Below are 24,760 nucleotides of genomic sequence, written 5' to 3'. Positions count from 1 at the left end.
TATTCAGATATAGGTACAATTCTGGTAAAGACAACGGATATTCTGGACCAGGATGAGGAGTTCTGCTAAACAGAAGATCAATTGCGCAATACTATATACCAGAGGTTCCCAAATGCTGTCCTCAAGGCGCCCCAACGGTCCTGGTTTTAAATGTATCCATGCTTGGCCACAGGTGACTTAATTAGCACCTTAGTCAATTTGTTATAACCATCTGTGCTGAGCCATGGATATACCTAAAACCTGGACTGTTAGGGTCCATTGAGGACCGCGTTTGGGAACCGCTGTTATACACAATAGCACCTTCTTCCTCAGCTTGCAAAATACATCTGTGAAAGCAGAGTACTGAGGAGGAATATGTAATTTTGCAGAGACGGAGGACAATGTCAAGAAAAGAAGGCGTTGGACCATTGCAAGGCATGTAACTGCAACCACAGTAAACCCAGGACTATTATATTGATTTGCAAAGCAATTGCTTACAGGTTAATAGCCTTATTATGAAGCACCCAATTTCCATTGTTAGAGAAGATATACGATTCCGAATAGTTGCGTAGATTCTTCTGAAATTAATAATTATTAGGAAGTTAGAAATCTTAAGAACTTGAGTGGGCAGAGCCAGTTTAGAGATCACTACTTCACAAATAAAATTAAAGGTAGCAGCAGAGTAAAACCCAGACAAGTTGTCAGAAATGTTGAAAGAGGAATATGCTACTGTGCAGACTCCAATCTTCCTGTTCTCCAGACAGGCTTCATGGCCTATCCCAAGATGGTCACTGAGATCTCTACTGTGCATATGCACTGGCCATTTTGCCTTCACTCTGAAGATTGACATGGTGTGAGACATAGGCGGATCCAGGGGGGGGGGGGGGGGCACTCGGGCCCGTGCCCCCCCCTGTCGTTTCTGACTTCTTGTTTTTTTTCAAAAGGAGAACAGCAGCAGCACTACTGCTATTTCCGTCAGTCAGATTTGATAAAAGAGCCGGCAAGCACTAGGACCCGCCTCTAATCTAACAGTGAGTCCGTGTGGTAACCAATGGGGAAGCTGGAGCTGCAGCTCCAGCCTCCCCCTGGTCACACTGCAACCTACCTCCTCCACTGCCAGCCAGCCAGAGTCCAGCCCAGGCGCGAGGTTCAAATGCCAGTATCGAGTAAGACTGTTACTTATGACGGCGCAGAAGGCTTCATCAGCCCTCACTGCACCGCACAGTTTCCCAGCACTTCCTCCTCCACTTCCTTTACCACCATGCTAGGTGCAGTCAAACTCAGCTCAGCTTTGAGAAAGCGGCCCGTGTGATTGTGACAGGGCTGTCGTGCAGATGTCTTATGATGCTTGTTGGAGATCCAGCTGGCTGCTTCTGCTAATTAAAGATGGGCAGTTCATGTCCTGCGGTCTGAGTCTCACTGCAGTGCCCAAAACAACTAAAAACTGTAATAAATATACTGTGCTGGGGTGCTTTCCAGGCTCCCATAACTAATGGAACAGGTGACCAACATTTCAAGGCCCAATCAGCCTTTTCATCAGGGTGAAACATTGGCAATAAACCAGGTTGCGCTCCTACAGCCAATCATTACCTGATGGCATATTCTGTGAGGCCACACCTCCTCAGAATCAGAATCAGAATCAGCTTTATTGGCCAGGTATACTTACGTATACTAGGAATTTGTCTTCGGTTTGCTATACAACAGCCAAGTAGGTAACAGGTAAGTGTGTGTGTGTGTGTGTGTGTGTGTGTGTGTGTGTGTGTGTGTGGGGGGGGGGGGGGGGCAAGAAAAGTGAGTTACATGTACATCTAGTCAGTCAATGTTCAGGAGTTCAGCAGGCGGACAGCTTGGGGAAAGAAACTTTTGAGGCTTCTGGTGGATCTGGTGGGGACAGCCTTGTAACGCCTGCCTGAAGGAAGCAAGTTAAACATGCTGTGGCCGGGGTGTAGCTGGTCTTTTACTATCTTCATTGCCCGCTTTTTAGCTCTGGACAAGTACAGGTCCTGGACTGAGGGAAGGTCGGCCCCGATGATCTTCTCTGCGGTTCTGACCACCTTTTGGAGCCTGCATCTGTCCCTCGCGCTGGCGGAGCTGTACCATACGAGTATCGAGGAGCACAGTACCGACTCTACAATCGCGGAGTAGAAGAGGAGCAGGAGCTTCTGTGGGATGTTGAACTTCCTTAGTTGCCTGAGGAAGAACAACCTCTGCTGCGCTTTCCCAACAGTGGCATCAGTGTTGGACCCCCATTTAAGGTCCCTGGAGATTGTGGTCCCTAGAAACTTGAAGGAGTCCACTAGCGATACCACACTGACAGCAATCGTTAGCGGAGGTGCACTAGATGACTTCTTCCTGAAGTCCACTATCATCTCGACAGTTTTGAGGTCAAGGTTGTTGTGGATGCACCACTGGGCCAGCCGGTCTACTTCCCGTCTATAGGCCGATTCGTCCCCATCCTTGATGAGGCCGATGACGGTGATGTCATCGGCGAATTTGAGGATCCTTACTGATTGCGCCTCTGAGGTACAGTCATTTGTGTACAGGGAGAAGAGCAGGGGTGAGAGGACACAGCCCTGAGGGGCCCCTGTACTGATGGACCGCGCTTGAGAGGTGAATTCCCCCGCTTTCACCACCTGTGTCCTATCTGTCAGGATCTGTCTCCTGTGATACCACTCCTCTTATCTGGGAGCACGCGTGCCTTAGGAGCATGCAAATATAACTATTAATGTTCCCCTATCATGGTGCCCCCCCCCTTTAATTTTCTTCTGGATCCGCCCCTGGTGTGAGACTAATACTCAAGTAAGACCTGCAATTACCTGCTAATATAAATGATGTCCAAGCATCACTACCTAATACCTACATACACTCACTGGCCGGTGAGGTGTATGACACCTTGCTCTACTCAAGCTCTTCTCTCTCTTCCAGTGTGTACAACAGTGAGTACGGATGAATTTCTTTATTTTCAATAAAACCACTCCACTGTTTAAGTAACTGGGCTGTTCATAGTTGTAAGGCTGGCTGGTGTGTATAGAAAATCTGCTACATCCTCAAGTCTGTACACACATATTTCCAACAAGAACCACCCATATGGAATAGGATAATTGTTATAGAGAAGACAATGTTACTGGCTAGCGGGTGGATAAAGTACCAACCATGACCTCTCCCATACTCATCAGGCTTTGGAGTTTCCTAGATGCTCAGAGCTAGAGCCAAACATATATATTTATACTACTCAGTATAAACAAAGATTATTTTTCAGTCTCATTTCATGTTCTTTTGAAGGCAAACTAGATTATCCAAATCATATGGGCTCATCCAGTGCCGTAACTAGGCATTTTAGCGCTGTGTGCAAGAAACGACAGTGGCGCCCCCCCCATGTAAGATAGGGGCAGTGCGCGCCGCAGCCGTGCAAAAAAAAATTATAGGGGCGTGGCTTCACGGGGAAGGGGCGTGGCCACAAAATAATAGCAATTCATACTACGGTGCACAGTAGTCTACATTATTCAAATTACGCTGCACAGTAGCGCCACTACACCAGGAAGAGCCCCTTTTATACATTACAGCAGACAGCGTCCCCCTTTTTACACATTACGGCAGCCAGTCCCCCTTTTTACACATTGCGGCAGCCAGGCCCCCTCTTTACACATTGCGGCAGCCAGGCCCCCTCTTTACACATTGCGGCAGCCAGGCCCCCTCTTTACACATTGCGGCAGCCAGGACCCCATTTTACACATTGCGGCAGCCAGGACCCCATTTTACACATTGCGGCAGCCAGGACCCCATTTTACACATTGCGGCAGCCAGGACCCCCCCCTTTTTACACATTGCGGCAGCCAGACCCCCTTTTTATACATTGCGGCAGCCAGGACCCCTTTTTACACATTGCGGCAGACGGTGTCCCCCAGAGAGAGAGAGAGAAAGAGAGAGAGGGATATACTTACCTTCTCCCCGCTGACAGGCTCCTCGTGCTGGCATCTCCCTCTCGGTGCAGGCAGTGAGATGAGAAGGAGGAGGAGGGAGGGGGAGCAGGGAGCCGCAGCAGCGTTATTTGATTGGTAGTAAGCGCCGCTGCAGCATCCCCCTCTCCTTCTGTATTGGCTGCCCGGCGCTGCTATGGATGCTGGGATGAAGGAACCGCATCCCAGCATCCATAGCAGCGCCGGGCAGCCAATACAGAAGGAGAGGGGGATGCTGCAGCGGCGCTTACTACCAATCAAATAACGCTGCTGCGGCTCCCTGCTCCCCCTCCCTCCTCCTCCTTGAACCCGGCGCTGGTCTCCTCTCCCTCCAGCCGCGCACGGCGCACACAGAGGCGGCATGTAATGAGTCAATTTGACTCATTACATGCCGCTGGCCGTTGCGCCCTCAGGGCAACTGCGCTGTGTGCCAAGCCCCCTTGGCACACACGTAGTTACGGCGCTGGGCTCATCTACAGATGCTACAGGGCCTGAAAACAAGGTATAAATTTACTGTAGGACAACAGGACAGTTCCCTTATTTGGACACAAATATTAATCTTATTGAAAAGGGAAATAAGATAATCCAGTGAAGATGAAAATTCCTGAGAGACCAATTCATCCAAGTCCTTACAGAAATGTGTTGACAGTGCCTAATTCAGTTCCACATCAGCTAGGATGCCAGTGCTTGGAACTGCACAGCGTATTAACACACTGAGCATCAGCTGAGGAGATACCACCTGGCTCAATTTGAAAACTTTGAGAAAAGAACTGCAATTATAAAGAAGAGAATCATATTGCCTCACAATGAAGAGGACCATGCTATGACTTGAATGGAAAGATGGGAAGTAAAGAAAGCCACTTTTGCCTCTGAGCCAAAAGTTCCCAGGTAGCAGGTCAAACTCCATTGTTTACTGGGATCCATATTGTATTTTGGTGGAGCAGGTATCCAGAATTTAGAAGAGGTGGTAGCAACTAGAGAAGCTGGTAACTTAGCAGCATAGAGACTAAACTGTCTGAAATTACTTCTGAAAAGGGCTCTGCAGAAATTGCACAATCTGTGATTGGTTGTCTTTTTGCTTCTCTGCTCAACCACAAAGTGCTGATGTAGCTCCCATTGTGATGGTTTACTCTCCAAATTCATAGCCAGGGTAGACTGTCATGGTTCACATTGAATTTGTAGATTTATTCCTCTCAACCTGGATTTTCATTGGTAGCAGTAGAGGCAAATAGCTAACAAACCCACTGTCTCTTTAAATCTTCAGGAAAGCTGCCAGTCCCATCCCATGAGCTCACAGGCCGCAGTAGGAATTTGGAGAAAGAACAGAAAGTAGACTACAGCTCTGGATATTGACATGGAAAAAAAAAGACACCCACACATGGGAACAATTAGTGCATTAAAGAGCATGGTTATAAATTCAGTACTCTAGTCAATGTCATCATGATTATTTCTATTTAACAAGAAAGATTAAACTTTTATGAAATGTTTTAGGTCACATAAAATGCAGTAAACTAATTACCTTAGGTATAAAGTAGCCTCTGAAGTAAACATCTGTGGGTGTGGCATGTGGTAAGAAAGGAATGATGTTACCAAACCTTTGAATTTCATGCGCTACTGCCAAGCAGTATGGAAGGATTTTCTGGTCTTCCCACCTGGGGGGGCGATCCAGTCCTATCACATTTTTAATTTCATCCTGAACTCTTTCTTAAAAAGAAAACAGAAGGTGATATACTGTATATTGTATGCAGTGATGTAGTACAATGTTGCACATTCAATCTGTGTGACCCATAATCACTATAATGAACTTTAATGATCAAGTTGACAGAATCATTATAGGACATATTTGCATATGTGGCCAGAAGGTGACCCCTGTCACTCTCACAACAGGTCATAGTGAAGCCTGAGGGTATCTTGTACAATTTGAGCACACGGGTCCAACTGCGACCAAACTGCAGTATTTGATTTGTGCGTCATGTGTGAATTCTGTGAAGGCTTGAACCAGAGGCAGATCTACCAAAGACAATGAAGATGGTTGCCTATGGACACCAGCCCTGTACATGGCACCCTAACCTCCTCCATTGCCCCTGCGGCAAGGTTTAATATAGAGCTCCAGGGGGCATGTGCTTTTGGTGTTGGTAGCCAATGCTGTATAGCGGTGGAGAGGGGGGGGGGGGTAGTGTGTGTCTAGGTATTGCAGGTGTGTTGGTAGTAAGTGCTGGGGTGTGTTTAACATAGTAACATAGGGGCTAATTCAGTGGACGGTCAGGTCTGAACAGCGCATGCACAGCAATGTGCAGGCACAATGGTCCCCAGCGACGGGCAGCGATGGGATGGTGCGAAAAATCCAATCACACCGGCGATCGCAAGAAGATTGACAGGAAGAGGGCATTTGTGGGTGGCAACTGACCGTTTCTAAGGAGTGTCCGGAAAAACACAGGAGGGACCCGACATTTTGTGGGAGGATTCATGACGTCGGCTCCAGCCCCAATCACCGCAGCGGCTGAGTAAGGCCTGGGCTGTGCAGAGACTGCACAAACTGCTGTTTGTGCAGCTCTCCTGGACATGCGATCGCACACCTACACAGCGAATTCGTCCTCCGACTACCTGATCGCAGGTATGCAAAAAAACGCACCCTAGCGATCAGGTCTGAATTAGCCCCATAGTTTTAGAGGTTGAAAAAAGACAAATTGTCCCATCGAGTTCAACCTGTTAGTCTTAAATATATTACAGTAGGAGATTTTAACTGGTGAATGTTTAACAGTTATGTTGATTCCTCTTATTTATTTATTTTTAATTTTATTTTTATTTTATTACTGTAGTGCGTGATTTACCCACCATAACCATATACTGTATATCCTTATCCATTAGGAATTTATCTAGCCAATTCTTAAAGTAATGACTGAGTTCGCCATTACTACTGTCTCAGGCAGAGAATGCCAAGTACATATTGTCCTTAATGTGAAGAAACCTTTCGGTCTCTGTGTGTGAAATCTCCTCTCCTCTAACCTAAGCTGGTGTCCACGTGTCCTTTGTGGTGCTCTTACCAAAAACAAGATCCCCCACTAGCTCTGTGTATTGACCCCTTATATATTTGTAAATGTTAACCATGTCCCCTCTTAATCTTCTTTTATCCAGTGTAAACATGCCTGGCTTATCAAGCCTTTCCTCGAATTCTAGTGTCTCCATCCCCTTAATCAATTTGGTCGCCCGTCTTTGAACCTTTTCTAGTTCCAGAATGTCATTTTTTATAGTATTGTGACCATAGTTGTGCACAGTATTCAAGATGTGGCCTCACCAGTGATTTATACAATGGGAGTATAACACTCTCATTCCTTGCATCAATTCCCTGCTTTATGCATGCTAATACCTTGTTTGCCTTTTTTGACTGTGTGGTGTTATTGCTGGGTGTTGTTATTGATTGTGCGTAGATGGGGGGTGGGGACACGAATAACTATCTCGTCTATGGACATCTATTTAGAACCTACGAACCTGGCTCGAGCATCCTCAATATTTGTAGAACACAGTACTTAGGGTCATTCAGATCTGATCGCTGTGCTGCGTTTTTTTTCCGCCGTCTACAGGGGGAGTGTATTTTTGCCGTGCAAGTGTGCGATCGCATGTGTATCTGAGCTGCTACAAATAAGTTTGTGCAGTCTCTGCGCAACCCAGGACTTACTCTTCCAGTGCGATTGAATCCTGCTGATCGGGGCCAGAGCTGACTTCAGACACTCTCCCTGAAAACACTTGAGCCCGCCTGTGTTTTTCCAGACACTCCCTGAAAACAGTTAGTTGCCACCCACAAATGGCCTCTTCCTGTCAATCACCTTGGGTAAGCCCGTGTGAATGGATCCTTTGCACCATCCCGTCGCTGACCACCGATGCCCGTTGTAGCTGTCCGATGCGCCTGCGCATTGCGGTGCATACACATGCGCAATTTTGAGCTGATCGCCCGCTGTGTGAAAACACACAGCAGCGATCAGATCTGAATGACCCCCCTAGTGCAAAGGTAAGCTCTTTTATTATAGCTTAAATTTAGCATAATGTGTCATGAAGATACATTACCCTCATTTTCAAATGTGTTACTGGGCAAAGACCAGACTGGAAACAGTAGAGTGGAAATGGAAATTAACATCTCTTATGTGACTTTTGAGCTGTGTATACCCAGAAGGACATATAGGCACATGCAGATACGCATCATTCTGTCATTTAACCACTTAACTGACAAAACACTGCTCAGAATTTGGCCCTTTTTTAATCTATCTAGGGAGTGTTTTGCACAGCCCATCACCCCGGTGTCCACAGACACCCATTATAAAATAACTTCCCCCTCCCTACTGGCAATCAAACCCCCAGTGGTCTTAAATCCTTATAATTGTACCCCTACACCCCTTTAGTATTAAAAAAAAACATGTTTTATATACCATCTCATCACCTTTTAAAAACCTTTGCTATCAGTCAAATTCTGCAGGGAGAGGAACTAAGGGCCTAATTCAGACCCGATCGCTGCACCGCCAGCGATTGCAGTCTGAAGCCCTTTGCTTTGTGCACACGCTCAGCAGGTGTACTACACGTGCGTGACTGACAAGCAGGGGTGGTCACAGGGAGGGAGGGGGTGTGCCAATGGCATTAGAATGCTATTGGTGGGGGGGGCTACGGCGGCTGTGTGACTTTTGCGCTGGTAGGAAGCTACTTGGCGGGTGCCCGTGCAGGGAGGGGGGGTAGGGCCCGACATGTGGGGCGGACTAGCCCTGTGCTGGGCGTCCATCTGCATGTCAGAGAAACTGATCGTAGATGTGCTACATTTATCACATCTACGATCACATCTGATCACCTAAGTTCCCCTCCCAGCACTGTGCTTTCCAGGAGCGTGTGATCCAGAATGATGGTCGCACGGCATTCTGAGGCGTAATTCTGAAAGTGTTGTAGACAGTCAGGGACACCATGGGGCAGCGCGTCGCATGTGATACAAACAGGCCAGGTAACGTACACATCGCCAGGCAAGTGGTTAAACATGCCAGAGGAATTCTGTTGTAGGCAAAGCACAATAAGGGCGTCCACCTAATAGATGCAGAACAGGAAGAAGATGCATAGTCTACTGTCAAGCTGTATTATTTGTGAGTAGTCAGGAGGGTGGTGCAATTAGTGGATGATGATTATGGTGATGATGACATCACAAGCAAACACTGTGCTTGCACTGATTTGTACTTTCTTTGTCACTTGGGCATATACTCTATTATGCTTTTGTCAGTGTATTCTATTAAATATTTTTTCCTAGTTTTTATTTTTACTTATATATGATGCACAGTTGTTCTGTTGTATCAGAGAGGTTATGGGCATTTTGTTAATAACAAATGTGTTTGTTGCACAGAAAATAAATGGTTTATTATCATTACTGTAAGTGCGGTGCACAGTAAGTCACTCTTGTTTTTCTAACTCTATGCTGTTGAGCATCACAGACACAGATGGTGACAAAGGCACAGTATTCTTACTTTGTATGTTGGGATATTTCATCATGAGCAAGATGCCCCACTGCAGTGTAGTGGCCGTGGTTTCTGTGCCACCAAGCATGAGGTCAAACGTGCAAGCCAGCAAGTTCTCTTCTGTGAAGATCTTCTCTTTTTCATCTGTTATTTTTTCCTTGGAGGCAATGACGCAGTCATATCATTAATATGAATTAGTAAACATAATAAGAACTTTACGAAGTTTGGAAATTACAAAGTTAGGAAATTTTTAAAAGAACAGTTGAACACACATTGAAAAACATTGGCAACCAGGTAATTTCAATACAATTAGGTATAACAATAGCGCTGATAACAGTTGATCACATACAGAGTCAGCTTACATCAATAATGATATTCCACTTGTTCAGTCACTCAATACTCTATGCGTAGCAATCCACTGGTGGATGTATTCACCTCTTTTAGAGGGAGGGATTCACCTTTAGATAATCCAAAAACAAATGGACATGGTGCAAGTACAGCCAGATAATTTGGATAAAAGGTGATTTTAATACAAAAAACTCACAAACAGAGAAAGAAAATAGGCATATAACCACTTTTGTGGGTTAAGGACATATGACCAGGCATCAACACTGTTACCCTCCCAGATCGTTAACAAGGAAGCAGATCGGAGTTCCGGAACCTCGAATCCACTGGTAAACAGGAAGCCATTCAGTCCAACAGTAGTCCCCAGAAACGTCAGTCACCACGCCTGAAGCTTTTCGGACCTTAGTCCTTCATCAGAGGCATGACACAAGACGCAGCAAAAACTCTAATCCATGCTCTTATTATCTCCCGCATTGATTATTGTAATAGTCTCCTGACCGGTCTTCCCAAACATAGGTTCTCACCACTACAATCCATTTTGAATGCAGCTGCGAGGCTAATCTTCCTCGCTAGACGTTCATCGTCTGCAGATCTACTCTGTCAGTCCCTCCATTGGTTACCAGTATTCTACCGTATTAAATATAAAATACTTTTACTGACATACAAGGCTATTAACCAAACTGCACCAACATACATCTCTTCACTCATCTGAAAATATCTCCCTATCCGACCTCTCCGCTCTGCACAAGATCTACATCTCTCATCCACATGCATTACTTGTTCACACTCAAAATTACAGGACTTTATCCAGGCTTCACCCACTCTGTGGAATGCCCTCCCACGCACAATAAGACGTGCCTCTAGTCTCCAAACCTTTAAACGTTCCCTGAAAAGTCATCTCTTCAGAAAAGCCTATCAAATTCCAGACCCATCCACATAACCTTCAGTGCTTCCCTATCTAATTACATCCTCTCTGTATAGTATACATGACATCACATATCTTGTCTTTCTTTACTCTCACACCTTCCTGACACCTGGTCAACATTGCGGGGTGATCATATCATACAACCCATTAAGAACCTAGCAATCTGGTGGACCATTATGCAATAGGTAGCACCTATCCTTGTGTATCAATGCCTATTTCCCTATAGATTGTAAGCTTGCGAGCAGGGACTTCCTACCTCTATGTCTGTCTGTTTTTACCCAGTTTTGTCCTATTACTGTTGTTCTAATTGTAAAGTGCAACGAAATATGCTGCGCTATATAAGAAACTGTTAATAAATAAATAATACGTAAATAAATAACTTGTCCTATATAATAAAAGGCTAACGCTGCTCCTCACCTCTATGGGGGAATTCAAGTGTCTTGTGCTCCGACAGCCACTAGATGGTGCCTGACAAAGCAATTTTATTGTTGCTCTGTTCTGGTGCACACAGCCGCTGGCGCTGACATTTCGTTGTTCCGTCATTTTGACAAGTTGGTAACTAGTTTATACATATAGGACCAGCTTAAAAATTGCTGCAGTTGCAATCCGCTTTCCATGTTCAGAAATGAATGCAGATATCTGCCTATACTAGGAGCCAACTGCATCTATGTGACTGCACTTCAGACATCCATTCACTGTTGAAAGCAGGGTTCATCATCATCATCATCATTATGCTTTTGCCCCAGCCCTATCTTTTGTGCACGTGCCCACAGGCAGGCAGAGGCAGTCGTGGGGCGGGAGGGGGCATGTCAACAGCGCTAGAACGCCTTTGGCGGGTCGCGGTCCGGACAACGGAGGCGTATACGGACCTTTGGGGGGGAGGCCGCGGCGATCTTTGGTAAATTTAGCACCTCTACGATCAGATCTGAATTAGGCCCTGAAGCCAGATGGCTCTCTGCATATGCAGAACTCTGAATATACTACAAGTCCATCAACATACCAACAGCAAATATCTTATCTGTGAACCCATTACAGCTGCAATCTTACAATTACCGTGTTGGAAGCGAGGAATCTGGGTTTGATTCCTGGAAATTGCATTTATTTATTTTTTAATAAAACAATTTAGAATTCTGTTGTTCTCAATATTATAAGTCTATCTGCTCACAGGAAAAACTGACTGTGTGTCTTTGAAAGTCACACTACACAGCACAGAGATACAAAGCAGTTGTCATTTGTGGAAAAAATAAATGAATAAAAAATGTAAACATTGTTTGTTTGTAAAACCTGTGTGCGCGTTACCCCACTGTGACTTTCTTCATGTAAATATAAACGGCATGACACCCCACAGTGCGAGTCATTTGTGGAAAAAAAAAAAAGCTTGTTTGCTTGCGGCAATAGACGCACACTCTGCTCTTGATAGAACTAGTCTTTATTATGTCACGACATAAGTAAAGTGATAGCTGTATATCACAGAACGTCCCTTGAGCCCACTATTTATTTGTAAGGCATGCTACAGTATCACTGCATCTCTACAGCTCATCACTGCAGAAACTGCAAAGACCGTGAGCACGGCACCAGGGGCAGTGTGCAAATAACATGAGATTTGTAATGATATGTATACAGTTCTTTGTCGTATATCCAGTATAATATTGATAACATCAGAATTCTAAATTATTTTAAAAAGTGTAACCATCTGTCATTTCTGGGAAACGAATTTAGGTGCATGGGAATGCAAGACGGTCATGATACCATTAGACCTAAGCCACGGAGTCAGCTTTTACACACCATCAGTGACATAATGATGCCACTGACTGCTATTTTTTTTTTTTTTTTACTGTGCTGTGACTGTGTATGGTAGTTGTTCACTGTCATTTTCAGTTGGCCAACAGACGCACAGTCAGCTCAATGCAAAAAGACCTTTTTCTGTGCTGATACTGGTAGTCACTGTAAGTGAACGCAAGTGTACCAGTCATATCCTGTATAAGCAGTAGTTCTCTAACTGCTTGTTTGCTTGCGGCAATAGACGCACACTCAGCACTTGATAGAACCAGCCCTTTTTTTGTCATGACCTAAGTAAAGTGATGATATTTTATCATAGAACGACCCCATAGCCCACCATTTGTAAGGCATGCTACAGTATCACTGCACTGCATGAGCATGACACAAGTGTCAGTGTGTAAATAACATGAGATTTGCAATGTCAAATATACAGTTCTTAATATCCAACATAATATTGACAACTTCTAAATGGTTTTACAATGTGTAAGCATTTGCCTTATCTGGGAATCGAACCCAAGTGCATGAGTAAGCTTGGCGGTCACACTACTGGTAAACCAAAGAAGCCATGGACTCAGGTTTTGCACACCAGCAGTGACATAGTAAAGTAACTGATTGAAATTATTTATTTTTTCATTGTTTTTATCAGTAGTCACTGTGAGTGAATGCGGCCGCACCAACCATATACTGTATAAGCAGTAGTACCTGCTTGTTTGCTTACAGTACATGAACAGATGCGCACTCAGCTCTTCATAGAAGCAGTACCTATTATGTCATGACATAAAGTGATGACATTACTGTACTATTTTTACACTGCAATTTAGATTTCAGTTTGAACACACCCCACCCAAATCTAACTCTCACTGCACATGTTATATCTGCCCCCCCCCTGCAGTGCATATGGGGGGTCATTCCGAGTTGATAGTAGCTGTGCTAAATTTAGCACAGCTGCGATCAAGTACTCAGACATGCGGGGGGACGCCCAGCACAGGGCTAGTCCACCCCACATGTCAGTGCCAGTCCCTCCCCGCACAGTGGCGATGCTTTTGCATTTGAGGAGTAACTCCCGGCCAGCGCAGCTCCTGCAGCTGGCTGGGAGAACCTCTTCACTGCCCGGGTCGCAGCGGCTGCGTGTGACGTCACGCAGCCGTCGCGGCCCGCCCCGCAACGGTCCAGCCATGCCTGCGTTGGCCGGACCGCGCCCCCTAAACGGCGGCGTAATGCCGCCGTCAAGCCCCCTCCTGCCCAGTGAATTTCCTATATCCAGTTTATAGCGCTGTATATTCTCCTCTTTCCAATTGTTTCCCTTAGGGGTTAACTATCCCTTAAACAGCTGCTCTAGGTCAAACATCTCAATTTGCAGCACCAGCCCTATTACCTTGGTAATCTCTCTTTGCCCCTCCCGCCAGCGACCACCTCTGCCTGTCAATCAGGCAGAGGCGATCACTAGGGAACAACGGCCTTCGGCCGTCCAGCAGCGAGCGATCGGGTCGGAATGACCCCCATGGTTTTTCCCAACTGCTAACAAATTTGCTGCTGCGATCAACTCTGAATTAGGCCCTATATTGGAGACTTCAAGCAAGCGCAATGGTGGTTTTCAAAAGCGACACCTGGTGGACGAACATAAGTATTGAACTCACCAGATACTCAGTTCTCTTCTATACTGTACACTGTAACTGCATATGCTACCCTGTGACCGAAAACACCGCCCTATGGACAGACGCTGGTATACATAATGAGACTGTTTTCTTCCACTACATGCCATATGGAGGTAAGTAGTAGTAGCCATATATATGTATTGCATTCCGCAGCTTGGTAAATCCAACTGATTTCTTGTAGTCTGGAATCCTTTCATCACTTTACTCTTTTCTTAAATAAATGTGTGGCATTTTTGTGAAATCATTGAGGAATGTTATGAAGTATTAACTTATCAATTTGGCTTCCATTGGACCACACATATCTTTGTGCATCAATTCCAGAAATGCCTCAGCTCTGCTTGCTCATTACGGAAATGGGCAAGGGCTTTTCTTGCCCGTTATGCAGCTTTCACACAATAGTTTTATGGTATTTGTCATGGATATTCCTGTAACCATCCCATTAACCCCTTGCCTAGCATGGTCGCATCAGATGCAAGCATGCCTGCAAGTGCTTTATTTGACCTGGTCGCACAGGATGCAACCAGTCAGATAGACAGTGTTAGCAGCAGCAGGGAAGGGAAACTTCCCTCTGCTCCTGCTGGCAGAGGGACCGGAACCTCTGCCTCCCTGCACTCTCCCCTACTGATTGGCGTGCTGTTGATCACTGCTGATCGGTCAGCACGGCAGGACCCTCCCTCCAGCGGCTGCAGACAATGGCAACCGCTGGGGAGTGTAAATTAGCCCCCCCAAGCCACCCCCAGAGACCCCCTGTATACCTGGAAGCTGTCCCGACGTTCAAAATGAAAGGCGCGATGGTCGCAATGTTTCTGATACTCCGATGGTTTGCGATGTTCCCGATCGATGTTTTGATGTTTGAGGGGGGGGGGGAATGTTTTGAAAAAAATATCAAAACATTTTTTTACATTTTTTTTTTAAACTAAAATCATTTTGGATAGGGATAAATTTACATTCCTCACCTAATTCACTCATAAAAAAACCCGACAATTTCAGAGCGGTTTTTGAGGAAAAAATTGTCAGTTAAGTAGTTAAGAAGTTTTTGGATGCTGTCCTATCCAAGGTGATCTAATCTTCCATGCCATCTTTCCATAGAATGTAAGTCAGAAGTCATCATCACATAACACCATTCTGTGTTAAGGACATATGTTTGCCAGCACTGTGTACCTGTTGATAGCACAGTCCCTCTCCTGTTCTAAACAATGCACTTTCTTTTAGCGAACTGGACTCTGTTCCTTTTTTGCTCTAGGATACTTATGGCTGTGAGGTTTGTCCCCATATCAGGTACATATAGCACATCTTTGATTTCTGCAACATTGTATTCTTAGGCCGGTAGTGTAGGTCCCAACTTTTTTAACTTTAAGTACTTTATCTCCTATTCCTGTGATTGTTATAGGATCACACCAATGTAGTGAACCACTCTTGATTACAACTGAAATGTCTTGTGGTACCTGAGCCAATATACTAACAATCCTTTCTGTGACTGTCAATGACATTTAAAGCGGACTCATCTTTGTTGATACATTTCTTACTTTGTGTAGCATTCACATTTTTCAATTTGCATTCAGAGTTTTGTGTCCTTTCTTAAGAAGTACATCACTCTTGTGTACTTTCATTTTCTGGTTTTTTTTTTCACTTTTAGCATGTAATGCAGTGTTTTCAGCACTGAACTCAACTGGCACACGCTCTTTGAACTGTAGCAGTTTTGTCTTGACAATCTCTGTAGATTGGTTGGCTATATTAGCTTATAAAGCTACTACCAGGAAATCAAATTTAGGCATTACGTAGCACTGTAGCACTGCCATGACGATTTCCTCAACATCGACTTGGACTCCTACAGATATTAATTGCTGGAATATGTACATCATTGATTTTTACAAGGTAGACGCTCATACTTATGCATTCACTAAACTTGGTGTTATACAATATGCGGCTCAGATAAATTCTTCTCTGCTGACCCCTATCTTCATATTTCTACTGCAGGGCCACTCACGTGCCTTTAGCTGACACTTTTCCATGTATAATGGAATAGACATGCTATTCAAAACTTAAACCTATTGTTCCCTTGACTTTTTCTACATCATCTTGGTTTGGACTGTCACCTGGGTTAACTGTAACCTTCAACAGCCTTTCACACTTCAGATGCTTGGGTGTTTAGGTGCCTGGGCCCATAACCTCTTGCTATTTATATACTATTTGTGAATAAAACACAAGTTATAAAAAGTAGACACCAGCGGAATCCAGATACAGTAGACAACTCATCACTACACTGCATCTGTGTAGAAAAGCTGGACAATATATATTGTGCAACAGTGAAAATAGTTACTTCTAATTGATTTCAGCATGTAAACAATGACTATGACTTTTAAAACTCTCAGTTACAGATGTAGCTACGTTCATCATTGCTTCGCTGCGGCTAACCCTAACCCTAGTTGCACCTGCGCCGAGCTGCAGCAATTGCTCAATACATTTTTAATGAGTTCGGACACAACTAGGATGCACGCACATGCTGTTGTGGCAAATGAGGCGCAAATGTGCCTAGGCGAAGCCACGATGACAGTTATGAGTGATGTTCCTTATGTACAAAGATCACCAATGGCAGATATGTGGAGACCTGAAGGTGAATGTAATACTGCTGTGTCTTACATGAGTGGGACAGTCAAGCTAGGTCCTCACAGTACAAGCAAATTCAAAAGGGCTGTCATGAATAGGCCACTATTTCTTTTGGTTGCAGTACAGTATGATGTTTGGTTTTGTGTTATTATTTGCGATTGATTGAGTTGAAGCAACTGTTATTTATGCTGTATCAAGAAAATATCTGATCGTTTTAAAATTGCTTTTCGCTATGACTATTACTGTAGTACATGTAGTGTAGCTCCTAAAAATATTCTGAAGTCATATTCATTTTTCTTGACCTTAAATTTGTGAGCCAATTTTTTTTTAGAAAGGAAACTGGGAGCTGTTCCTTTAAAAAAAAAAAATAGCAAAAGGTTGCAAAAATCCCGGGTAAGACTCATACCAGCCACACCAATCACACCGTATAACTCGTGATACTATACCCAGTTAACAGTATGAAATATAACTGAGCCTCTCAACAGATGGCTCAACAATAACCCTTTAGTTAGGCAATAACTATAAACAAGTATTGCAGACAATCCGCACTTGGGATGGGCGCCCAGCATCCACTACGGACTACGAGAAATAGATTTACCGGTGAGTAAAATCTTATTTTCTCTGACGTCCTAAGTGGATGCTGGGACTCCGTAAGGACCATGGGGATTATACCAAAGCTCCCAAACGGGCGGGAGAGTGCGGATGACTCTGCAGCACCGAATGAGCAAACTCTAGGTCCTCCTCAGCCAGGGTATCAAACTTGTAGAATTTAGCAAATGTGTTTGACCCCGACCAAGTAGCTGCTCGGCAAAGTTGTAAAGCCGAGACCCCTCGGGCAGCCGCCCAAGAAGAGCCCACCTTCCTCGTGGAATGGGCTTTTACAGATTTAGGGTGCGGCAGTCCAGCCGCAGAATGTGCAAGTTGAATCGTGCTACAGATCCAGCGAGCAATAGTCTGCTTAGAAGCAGGAGCACCCAGCTTGTTGGGTGCATACAGGATAAATAGCGAGTCAGTTTTCCTGACTCCAGCCGTCATGGAAACATATACTTTTCAGGGCCCTGACTACGTCCAGTAACTTGGAATCCTCCAAGTCCCAAGTAGCCGCAGGCACCACAATAGGTTGGTTCACATGAAAAACTGATACCACCTTAGGAAGGAATTGGGAACGAGTCCTCAATTCCGCCTTATCCATATAAAATACAGATAAGGGCTTTTGTATGACAAAGCCGCCAATTCTGATACACGCCTGGCCGACGCCACGGCCCACAGCATGACCACTTTCCACGTGAGGTATTGTAGCTCCACGGATTTAAGTGGCTCAACCCAATGCGACTTCAGGAAATCCAACACCACGTTGGGATCCCACGGTGCCACTTGAGGCACAAACGGGGGCTGACTATGCAGCACTCCCTTAACAAAAGTCCGAACTTCAGGCAGTGAAGCCACTTCTATTTTGGAAGAAAATCGATAGAGCCGAAATCTGGACCTTCATGGAACACAATTTTAGGCCCATAGTCACCTCTGACTGTAGGAAGTGCAGAAATCGACCTAGCTGAAATTTCTCCTTTGGGGCCTTCCTGGCCTCACAGCACGCAACATATTTCCACCATATGCGGTGATAATGGTTTACGTTCACTTCTTTCCTAGCTTTAAATAGCGTAGGGATAACTTCCTCCGGAATGCCCTTTTCCTTCAGGATCCAGCGTTCAACCGCCATGCCGTCAAACGCAGCCGCGGTACGTCTTGGAACAGACAGGCCCCCTGCTGCAGCAGGTCCTGTCTGAGCGGCAGAGGCCATGGGTCCTCTGAGATCATTTCTTGGAGTTCTGGTTACCAAGCTCTTCTTGGCCAACCCGGAACAATGAGTATAGTTCTTACTCCTCTCCTTCTTATTATTCTCATTACCCTGGGTAAGAGAGGCAGAGAAGGGAACACATACACCGACTGGTACACCCACGGTGTTACCAGAGCGTCCACAGCTATCGCCTGAGGGTCCCTTGACCTGGCGCAATATCTTCGTAGCTTTTTGTTGAGGCGGGACGCCATCATGTCCACCTGTGGCCTTTCTCAATGGTGTACAATCATTTGGAAAACTTCTGGATGAAGTCCCCACTCTCCCGGGTGGAGGTCGTGTCTTCTGAGAAAGTCTGCTTCTCAGTTGTCCACTCCGGGAATGAACACTGCTGACAGTGCTAACACATGATTTTCCGCCCATCGGAGAATCCTTGTGGCTTCTGCCATCGCCATCCTGCTTCTTGTGCCGCCCTGTCGGTTTACATGAGCGACTGCCGTGATGTTGTCTAACTGGATCAGCACCGGCCGGTGTTGAAGCAGGGGTCTAGCCTGACTTAGGGCATTGTAAATGGCCCTTAGATCCAGAATATTTATGTGTAGGGAAGTCTCCTGACTTTTCCATAGCCTTGGAAGTTTCTTCCCTGTGTGACTGCCCCCCAGCCTCGAAGGCTGGCATCCGTGGTCACCAGGACCCAGTCCTGTATGCCGAATCTGCGGCCCCCTAGAAGATGAGCACTCTGCAGCCACCACAACAGCGACACCCTGGCCCTTGGAGACAGGGTTATCCGCCGATGCATCTGAAGATGCGACCCGGACCACTTGTCCAACAGATCCCACTGGAAAATCCTTGCATGGGACCTGGCGAATGGAATTTCTGTGTAAGAAGCTACCATCCTTCCCAGGGCTCGCGTGCATTGATGCACCGACACCTGTATACGTATTAGGAGGTCTCTGTCTAGAGACGACAACTCCTTGGACTTCTCCTCCGGGAGAAACCCTTTTTATCCTGTTCTGTGTCCAGAACCATACCCAGGAACAGTAGACGCGTCGTAGGAACCAGCTGCGACTTTGGAATATTCAGAATCCAGCCGTGCTGTTGTAGCACTTCCCGAGATAGTGCTACTCCGCCGAACAACTGCTCCCTGGACCTCGCCTTTATAAGGAGATCGTCCAAGTACGGGATAATTATTTCGGCCGTTACCTTGGTAAATACCTCGGTGCCGGGGACAGACCAACGGCAACGTCTGGAATTGGTAATGACAATCCTGTACCACAATTTTGAGATACTCCTGGTGAAGAGGGTAAATAGGGACATGCAGGTAAGCATCCTTGATGTCCAGTGATACCATGAAATTCTCCAGGCTTGCAATAATCGCCCTGGGCGATTCCATTTTGAACTTGAACCTTCGTATATAAGTGTTCAAGGCTTTCAATTTTAGAATGGGTCTCACCGAACCGTCTGGTTTCGGTACCACAACATTTTGGAATAGTAACCCCGGCCTTGTTGAAGGAGGGGTACCTTGATTTCACCTGCTGGAAGTACAGCTTGTGAATTGCCGCCAGTACTACCTTTCTCCGAGGGCAGCAGGCAAGGCTGATGTGAGGTAACGGCGAGGGGGAGTCGCCTCGAACTCCAGCCTGTATCCCTGTGATACTATTTGCAGAACCTAGGGTCCACCTGTGGGCAAGCCCACTGGTCCCTGAAGTTCCCGAGATGTGCCCCTTCCGCACCTGTCTCCACCTGTGGAGCCCCAACGTCATGCGGTGGACTCAGAGGAAGCGGGGGAAGATTTTTGATCCTGGGAACTGGCTGCTGGTGCAGCTTTTTCCTTCTTCCCTTGTCTCTGTGCAGAAAGGAAGCGCCTTTGACCCGCTTGCTTTTCTGAAGCCGAAAGGACTGTACCTGAAAATACAGTGCTTTCTTAGGCTGTGAGGAAACCTGAGGTAAAAATTTTTCTTCCCAGCTGTTGCTGTGGATACGAGGTCCCAGAGACCATCCCCAAACAATTCCTCACCCTTATAAGGCAGAATCTCCATGTGCCTTTTATAGGCAGCATCACCTGTCCACTGCCGGGTTTCTAATACCCTCCTGGCAGAATGGACATTGCATTAATTCTGGATGCCAGCCGGCAAATATCCCTCTGTGCATCCTTTATATCTAAGACGACGTCTTTAATATGCTCTATGTTAGCAAACTATTATCCCTGTCTTAGAGTATTAATATTATCTGACTGGGTATCAGACCACGCTGCAGCAGCACTATTTATGCTGAGGCAATTGCAGGTCTCAGTATATAACCTGAGTGTGTATATACAGACTTCAGGATAGCCTCCTGCTTTTTATCAGCAGGCTCCTTCAAGGTGGCCGTATCCTAAGACGGCAGTGCCACCTTTTTTAACAAACGTGTGAGCGCCTTATCCACCCTAAGGGATATCTCCCACGTGACCTATCCTCTGGCGGGAAAGGGTACGCCATCAGTAACTTTTTAGAAATTACCAGTTTCTTATCGGGGGAACCCACTCTACTTTACACACTTCATTCATTCATCTGATGGGGGAACAAAACACTGGCTGCTTTTTCTCCCCAAAAATAAAACCCCTTTTATGTGGTACTTGGGTTCATGTCAGAAATGCGTAACACATTTTTCATTGCCGAGATCATGTAACGGATGTTCCTAGTGGATTGTGTATATGTCTCAACCTCGTCGACACTGGAGTCAGACTCCGTGTCGACATCTGTGTCTGCCATCTGAGGTAACGGGCGCTTTTTTGAGCCCCTGATGGCCTTTGAGACGCCTGGGCAGGCGCGGGCTGAGAAGCCGGCTGTCCCACAGCTGTTTTACGTCATCCAGCCTTCTATGTAAGGAGTTGACATTGTCGGTTAATACCTTCCACCTATCCATCCACTCTGGTGTCGGCCCCACAGGGGGCGACATCCCATTTATCGGCCTCTGCTCCACCTCCACGTAACCTTCCTCATCCCACATGTCGACACAGCCGTACCGACACACAGCACACACACAGGGAATGCTCTGACTGAGGACAGGACCCCACAAAGTCCTTTGGTGAGACAGAGAGAGAGTATGCCAGCACACACCAGAGCGCTATATAATGCAGGGATTAACACTGAGTGATTTTTCCCCCAATAGCTGCTTGTATAAACAATATTGCGCCTAAATTTAGTGCCCCCCCCTCTCTTTTTAACCCTTTGAGCCTGAAAACTACAGGGGAGAGCCTGGGGAGCTGTCTTCCAGCTGCACTGTGAAGAGAAAATGGCGCCAGTGTGCTGAGGGAGATAGCTCCGCCCCTTTTTCGCGGACTTTTCTCCCGCTTTTTTTATGGATTCTGGCAGGGGTATTTATCACATATATAGCCTCTGGGGCTATATATTGTGATGATTTTGCCAGGCAAGGTGTTTATATTGCTGCTCAGGGCGCCCCCCCCCCCAGCGCCCTGCACCCATCAGTGACCGGAGTGTGAGGTGTGCATGAGGAGCAATGGCGCACAGCTGCAGTGCTGTGTGCTACCTTGGTGAAGACTGCAGTCTTCTGCCGCCGATTTTCCGGAACACTTCTTGCTTCTGGCTCTGTAAGGGGGCCGGCGGCGCGGCTCCGGGACCGAACATCAATGGCCGGTTCTATGCGGTCGATCCCTCTGGAGCTAATGGTGTCCAGTAGCCTAAGAAGCCCAAGCTACCACCAGTTAGGTAGGTTCGCTTCTTCTCCCCTTAGTCCCTCGCTGCAGTGAGTCTGTTGCCAGCAGATCTCACTGTAAAATAAAAAACCTAAAATATACTTTCTTTCTAGGAGCTCAGGAGAGCCCCTAGTGTGCATCCAGCTCAGCCGGGCACAAGAATCTAACTGAGGTCTGGAGGAGGGTCTTAGTGGGAGGAGCCAGTGCACACCAGGTAGTCCTAAAGCTTTCTTTAGTTGTGCCCAGTCTCCTGCGGAGCCGCTAATCCCCATGGTCCTTACGGAGTCCCAGCATCCACTTAGGACATCAGAGAAATACCAAATGCAGCCAGGGGCACTGAGTGGTTGGGTAAGTGGGTATAATGAAACCAGGCCCAGGTGTGTCTGAAAGCCCAGCAGGGACCTGTACATGCTGGGAAGGTGCAGACAAGTCCCAAGGTCTGGTGGCCACTTCATCTACAGCTGTGCATCATATCAGAAGGGCTCTGGTTTTCATAATGGGGTGTAGCCAATCCCACACACCTGCTTGCCAGCACCCTCTTGAGTACTGGGACAACAGATTTTCTGGTAGCCCTGAATATAGCAAATGAGAGTAGAAACCAGCTGCATGTCTATTATGGGTGCAAGTGCGTGCTGGCAGCAGAGCCCAGGGATTCCCACACCGTCCAACGTGCTCCCATTTCTTCAATACTTACCACTCCGGAGTCCCACAATGGCTGCAGCAGCACTGTCCAAATCACAGGGAAAATGGTACGGCTGCTATTTTCCTGGTATTTTGCACATGCACCGTAGAAAAATCACTGGAAAAAATGCCACCGTGCCATTTCCCCTGAGACCTGCACTTGGACACAGGACTCTGGTACAGTGTTAGGGCCTCCTAGTGACCCTAGCACCGAACTCTAGTACCATGCTAGGGTCTCTTAGTGACCATAGTGCTCAAAGTCCCACTGCACTGCTGGCTAGAGAGGAGGGGGCCCAGATGAAGACTACACGAGGACCGCCTCCTCTCTTAGTATGCCCCTTGTAGAGACAATTATTATAAACATTTTTAAGGCAAGAAACTATGGTAGCTGTTCTAACTAGAGAATGACCCAAACGGTCATGTTTTCTATGGGTATAACTGCCATTTTTCAAGGTCAAAGGTGAAGTTGCCTGATGGATTGCAGACATGGGGCCGGATGTAATGGATTGGTTTTGCCTTGTAAACGTTTGCTGCTTTAAAAGAAATGTACGAGTTCAGCTGGAGTCTCGGAGCTCAGGCCATCTCGAAATCCATTACATCCGGCCCATGGTCAGGAGTTAATGGAGAGGTGATATGGATTAACCTAAAGCATAGTCACTTGGATTTCACATGATGGACCTTGTTATGAAAATTACCATTGTTATTAATTACATAATGTACTGTAAACTACTGTTTTTTTTTAAAGTGTGTTATCTGCATATAATACAATTAGACATTTTTGCTTCTGTCTGCTTGATACAAATGAAGCAGCTTTAGTAAAGCGCAGAATTTAAAATTCTGGCGCGACTTACTGTGCTAAACTAGGGATGTGCACTGACCCCGTGTTTTGGTTTTGGATCTGGTTCATCTTTGAAACCCTTATGTGTTTTTGGTACAATCCAGATTTTGGCTCGGTTTAAAAATGTTAAAAAATATCGAGAATCATTGATTGAAAAAAACATACTATAAGAAAATTAATAAAACAGCTAAAATCATGTAATTTTTGCAATTCAAAACCTGAAACTCGGATTTAACATTCGAAGTCCAAACCGCGAAAATGGCCAAACTGGAACACGGTTCAGATTGTATCTCTTCAGGTGGATTTGGGTTTCTGGGGAACCGAACTGCACATCTCTATGTCTCTGTGCCCTGTGCCTGTACCGGTCCCACCCCCGACCCCAGAGCACGTACCATCACATAGTCGCAAATTGTGCTCCAGGTGGTGGGTGGGTGGCATCGCCATCACAAGAGACTACAGCACTGATCTTAGTTTACCTAGGATGCTCTGAACATTTAAGGGGGGCACAAGAGTACACCACCCTTCTTATGGCCCTGGTTATGAACATCTGTAGGAACTGGAGTATGCACAGTTAATTCCTGTTAAGTATTGAAAGCCGAACAAAATTCACTGTGCATGTGCTGGCTCCCTATTCATATCTAGGAGAGCAGAGCAGCCTTCCCTGTCACACAGCTCTGTCATTAGATCTGCCACTGGCTATTACCCTTTCAGCTTTATGTATGAAGGCTTCGCCATAAGTCCTGAAAGATTCGTCACATTTAGCTTCCCTTGCTTCTTTGTAGAGTACTCTCAAAATTTCATTTAGCTGTTCAATTTTCTTTACAACGGTGTGGGGTGCTTTCAAGAAGTATTTCAGTATGCCAAATACATTGTAGAACTAGAAACAGAAATAAAAAGAGAAATATAATAAAAATTGTATGACAAAAAATATAGACTCTGTAAGCAACCTGTGAATGGGGGTCTCTGTATGTACCGTAACTCCCAATTCCCCAAAAAGTAGTGTGGCACATGCATGAAAGGGGCTACGAC

At 45.9% G+C, this 24,760-nt stretch overlaps 1 protein-coding gene and 1 long non-coding RNA gene across 4 annotated transcripts in view; one reads left to right on the top strand and one right to left on the bottom strand.

Annotated features, from left to right (window-relative positions):
* Positions 1 to 24,760, top strand: part of LOC134945340 (uncharacterized) — a 171,285-nt gene that overhangs the window by 21,462 nt on the left and 125,063 nt on the right. The gene's annotated exons all lie outside the window — the stretch shown is intronic.
* LOC134945337 (cytochrome P450 2W1-like) overlaps positions 1 to 24,760 on the bottom strand; it is an 88,976-nt gene that overhangs the window by 3,332 nt on the left and 60,884 nt on the right. Inside the window, exons 5-8 of one of the 2 annotated variants that reach the window (XM_063934542.1) lie at positions 24,435 to 24,608; positions 9,425 to 9,572; positions 5,455 to 5,639; positions 4,335 to 5,277 (exon numbers count right to left, since the gene is read on the bottom strand). In XM_063934542.1, coding sequence (XP_063790612.1) covers positions 5,227 to 5,277; positions 5,455 to 5,639; positions 9,425 to 9,572; positions 24,435 to 24,608 — 558 coding nt within the window. In that variant the 3' untranslated portion in view covers positions 4,335 to 5,226. Of the gene's footprint in view, positions 1 to 4,334; positions 5,278 to 5,454; positions 5,640 to 9,424; positions 9,573 to 24,434; positions 24,609 to 24,760 lie in introns of those variants that run through there. The other variant, XM_063934541.1, reaches the window with a different exon arrangement.

This window comes from Pseudophryne corroboree, chromosome 7, assembly GCF_028390025.1.
Source record: "Pseudophryne corroboree isolate aPseCor3 chromosome 7, aPseCor3.hap2, whole genome shotgun sequence".
NCBI classification, from domain to species: Eukaryota; Metazoa; Chordata; class Amphibia; order Anura; family Myobatrachidae; genus Pseudophryne; species Pseudophryne corroboree.
This window is presented reverse-complemented; position numbering and strand designations above follow the sequence as displayed.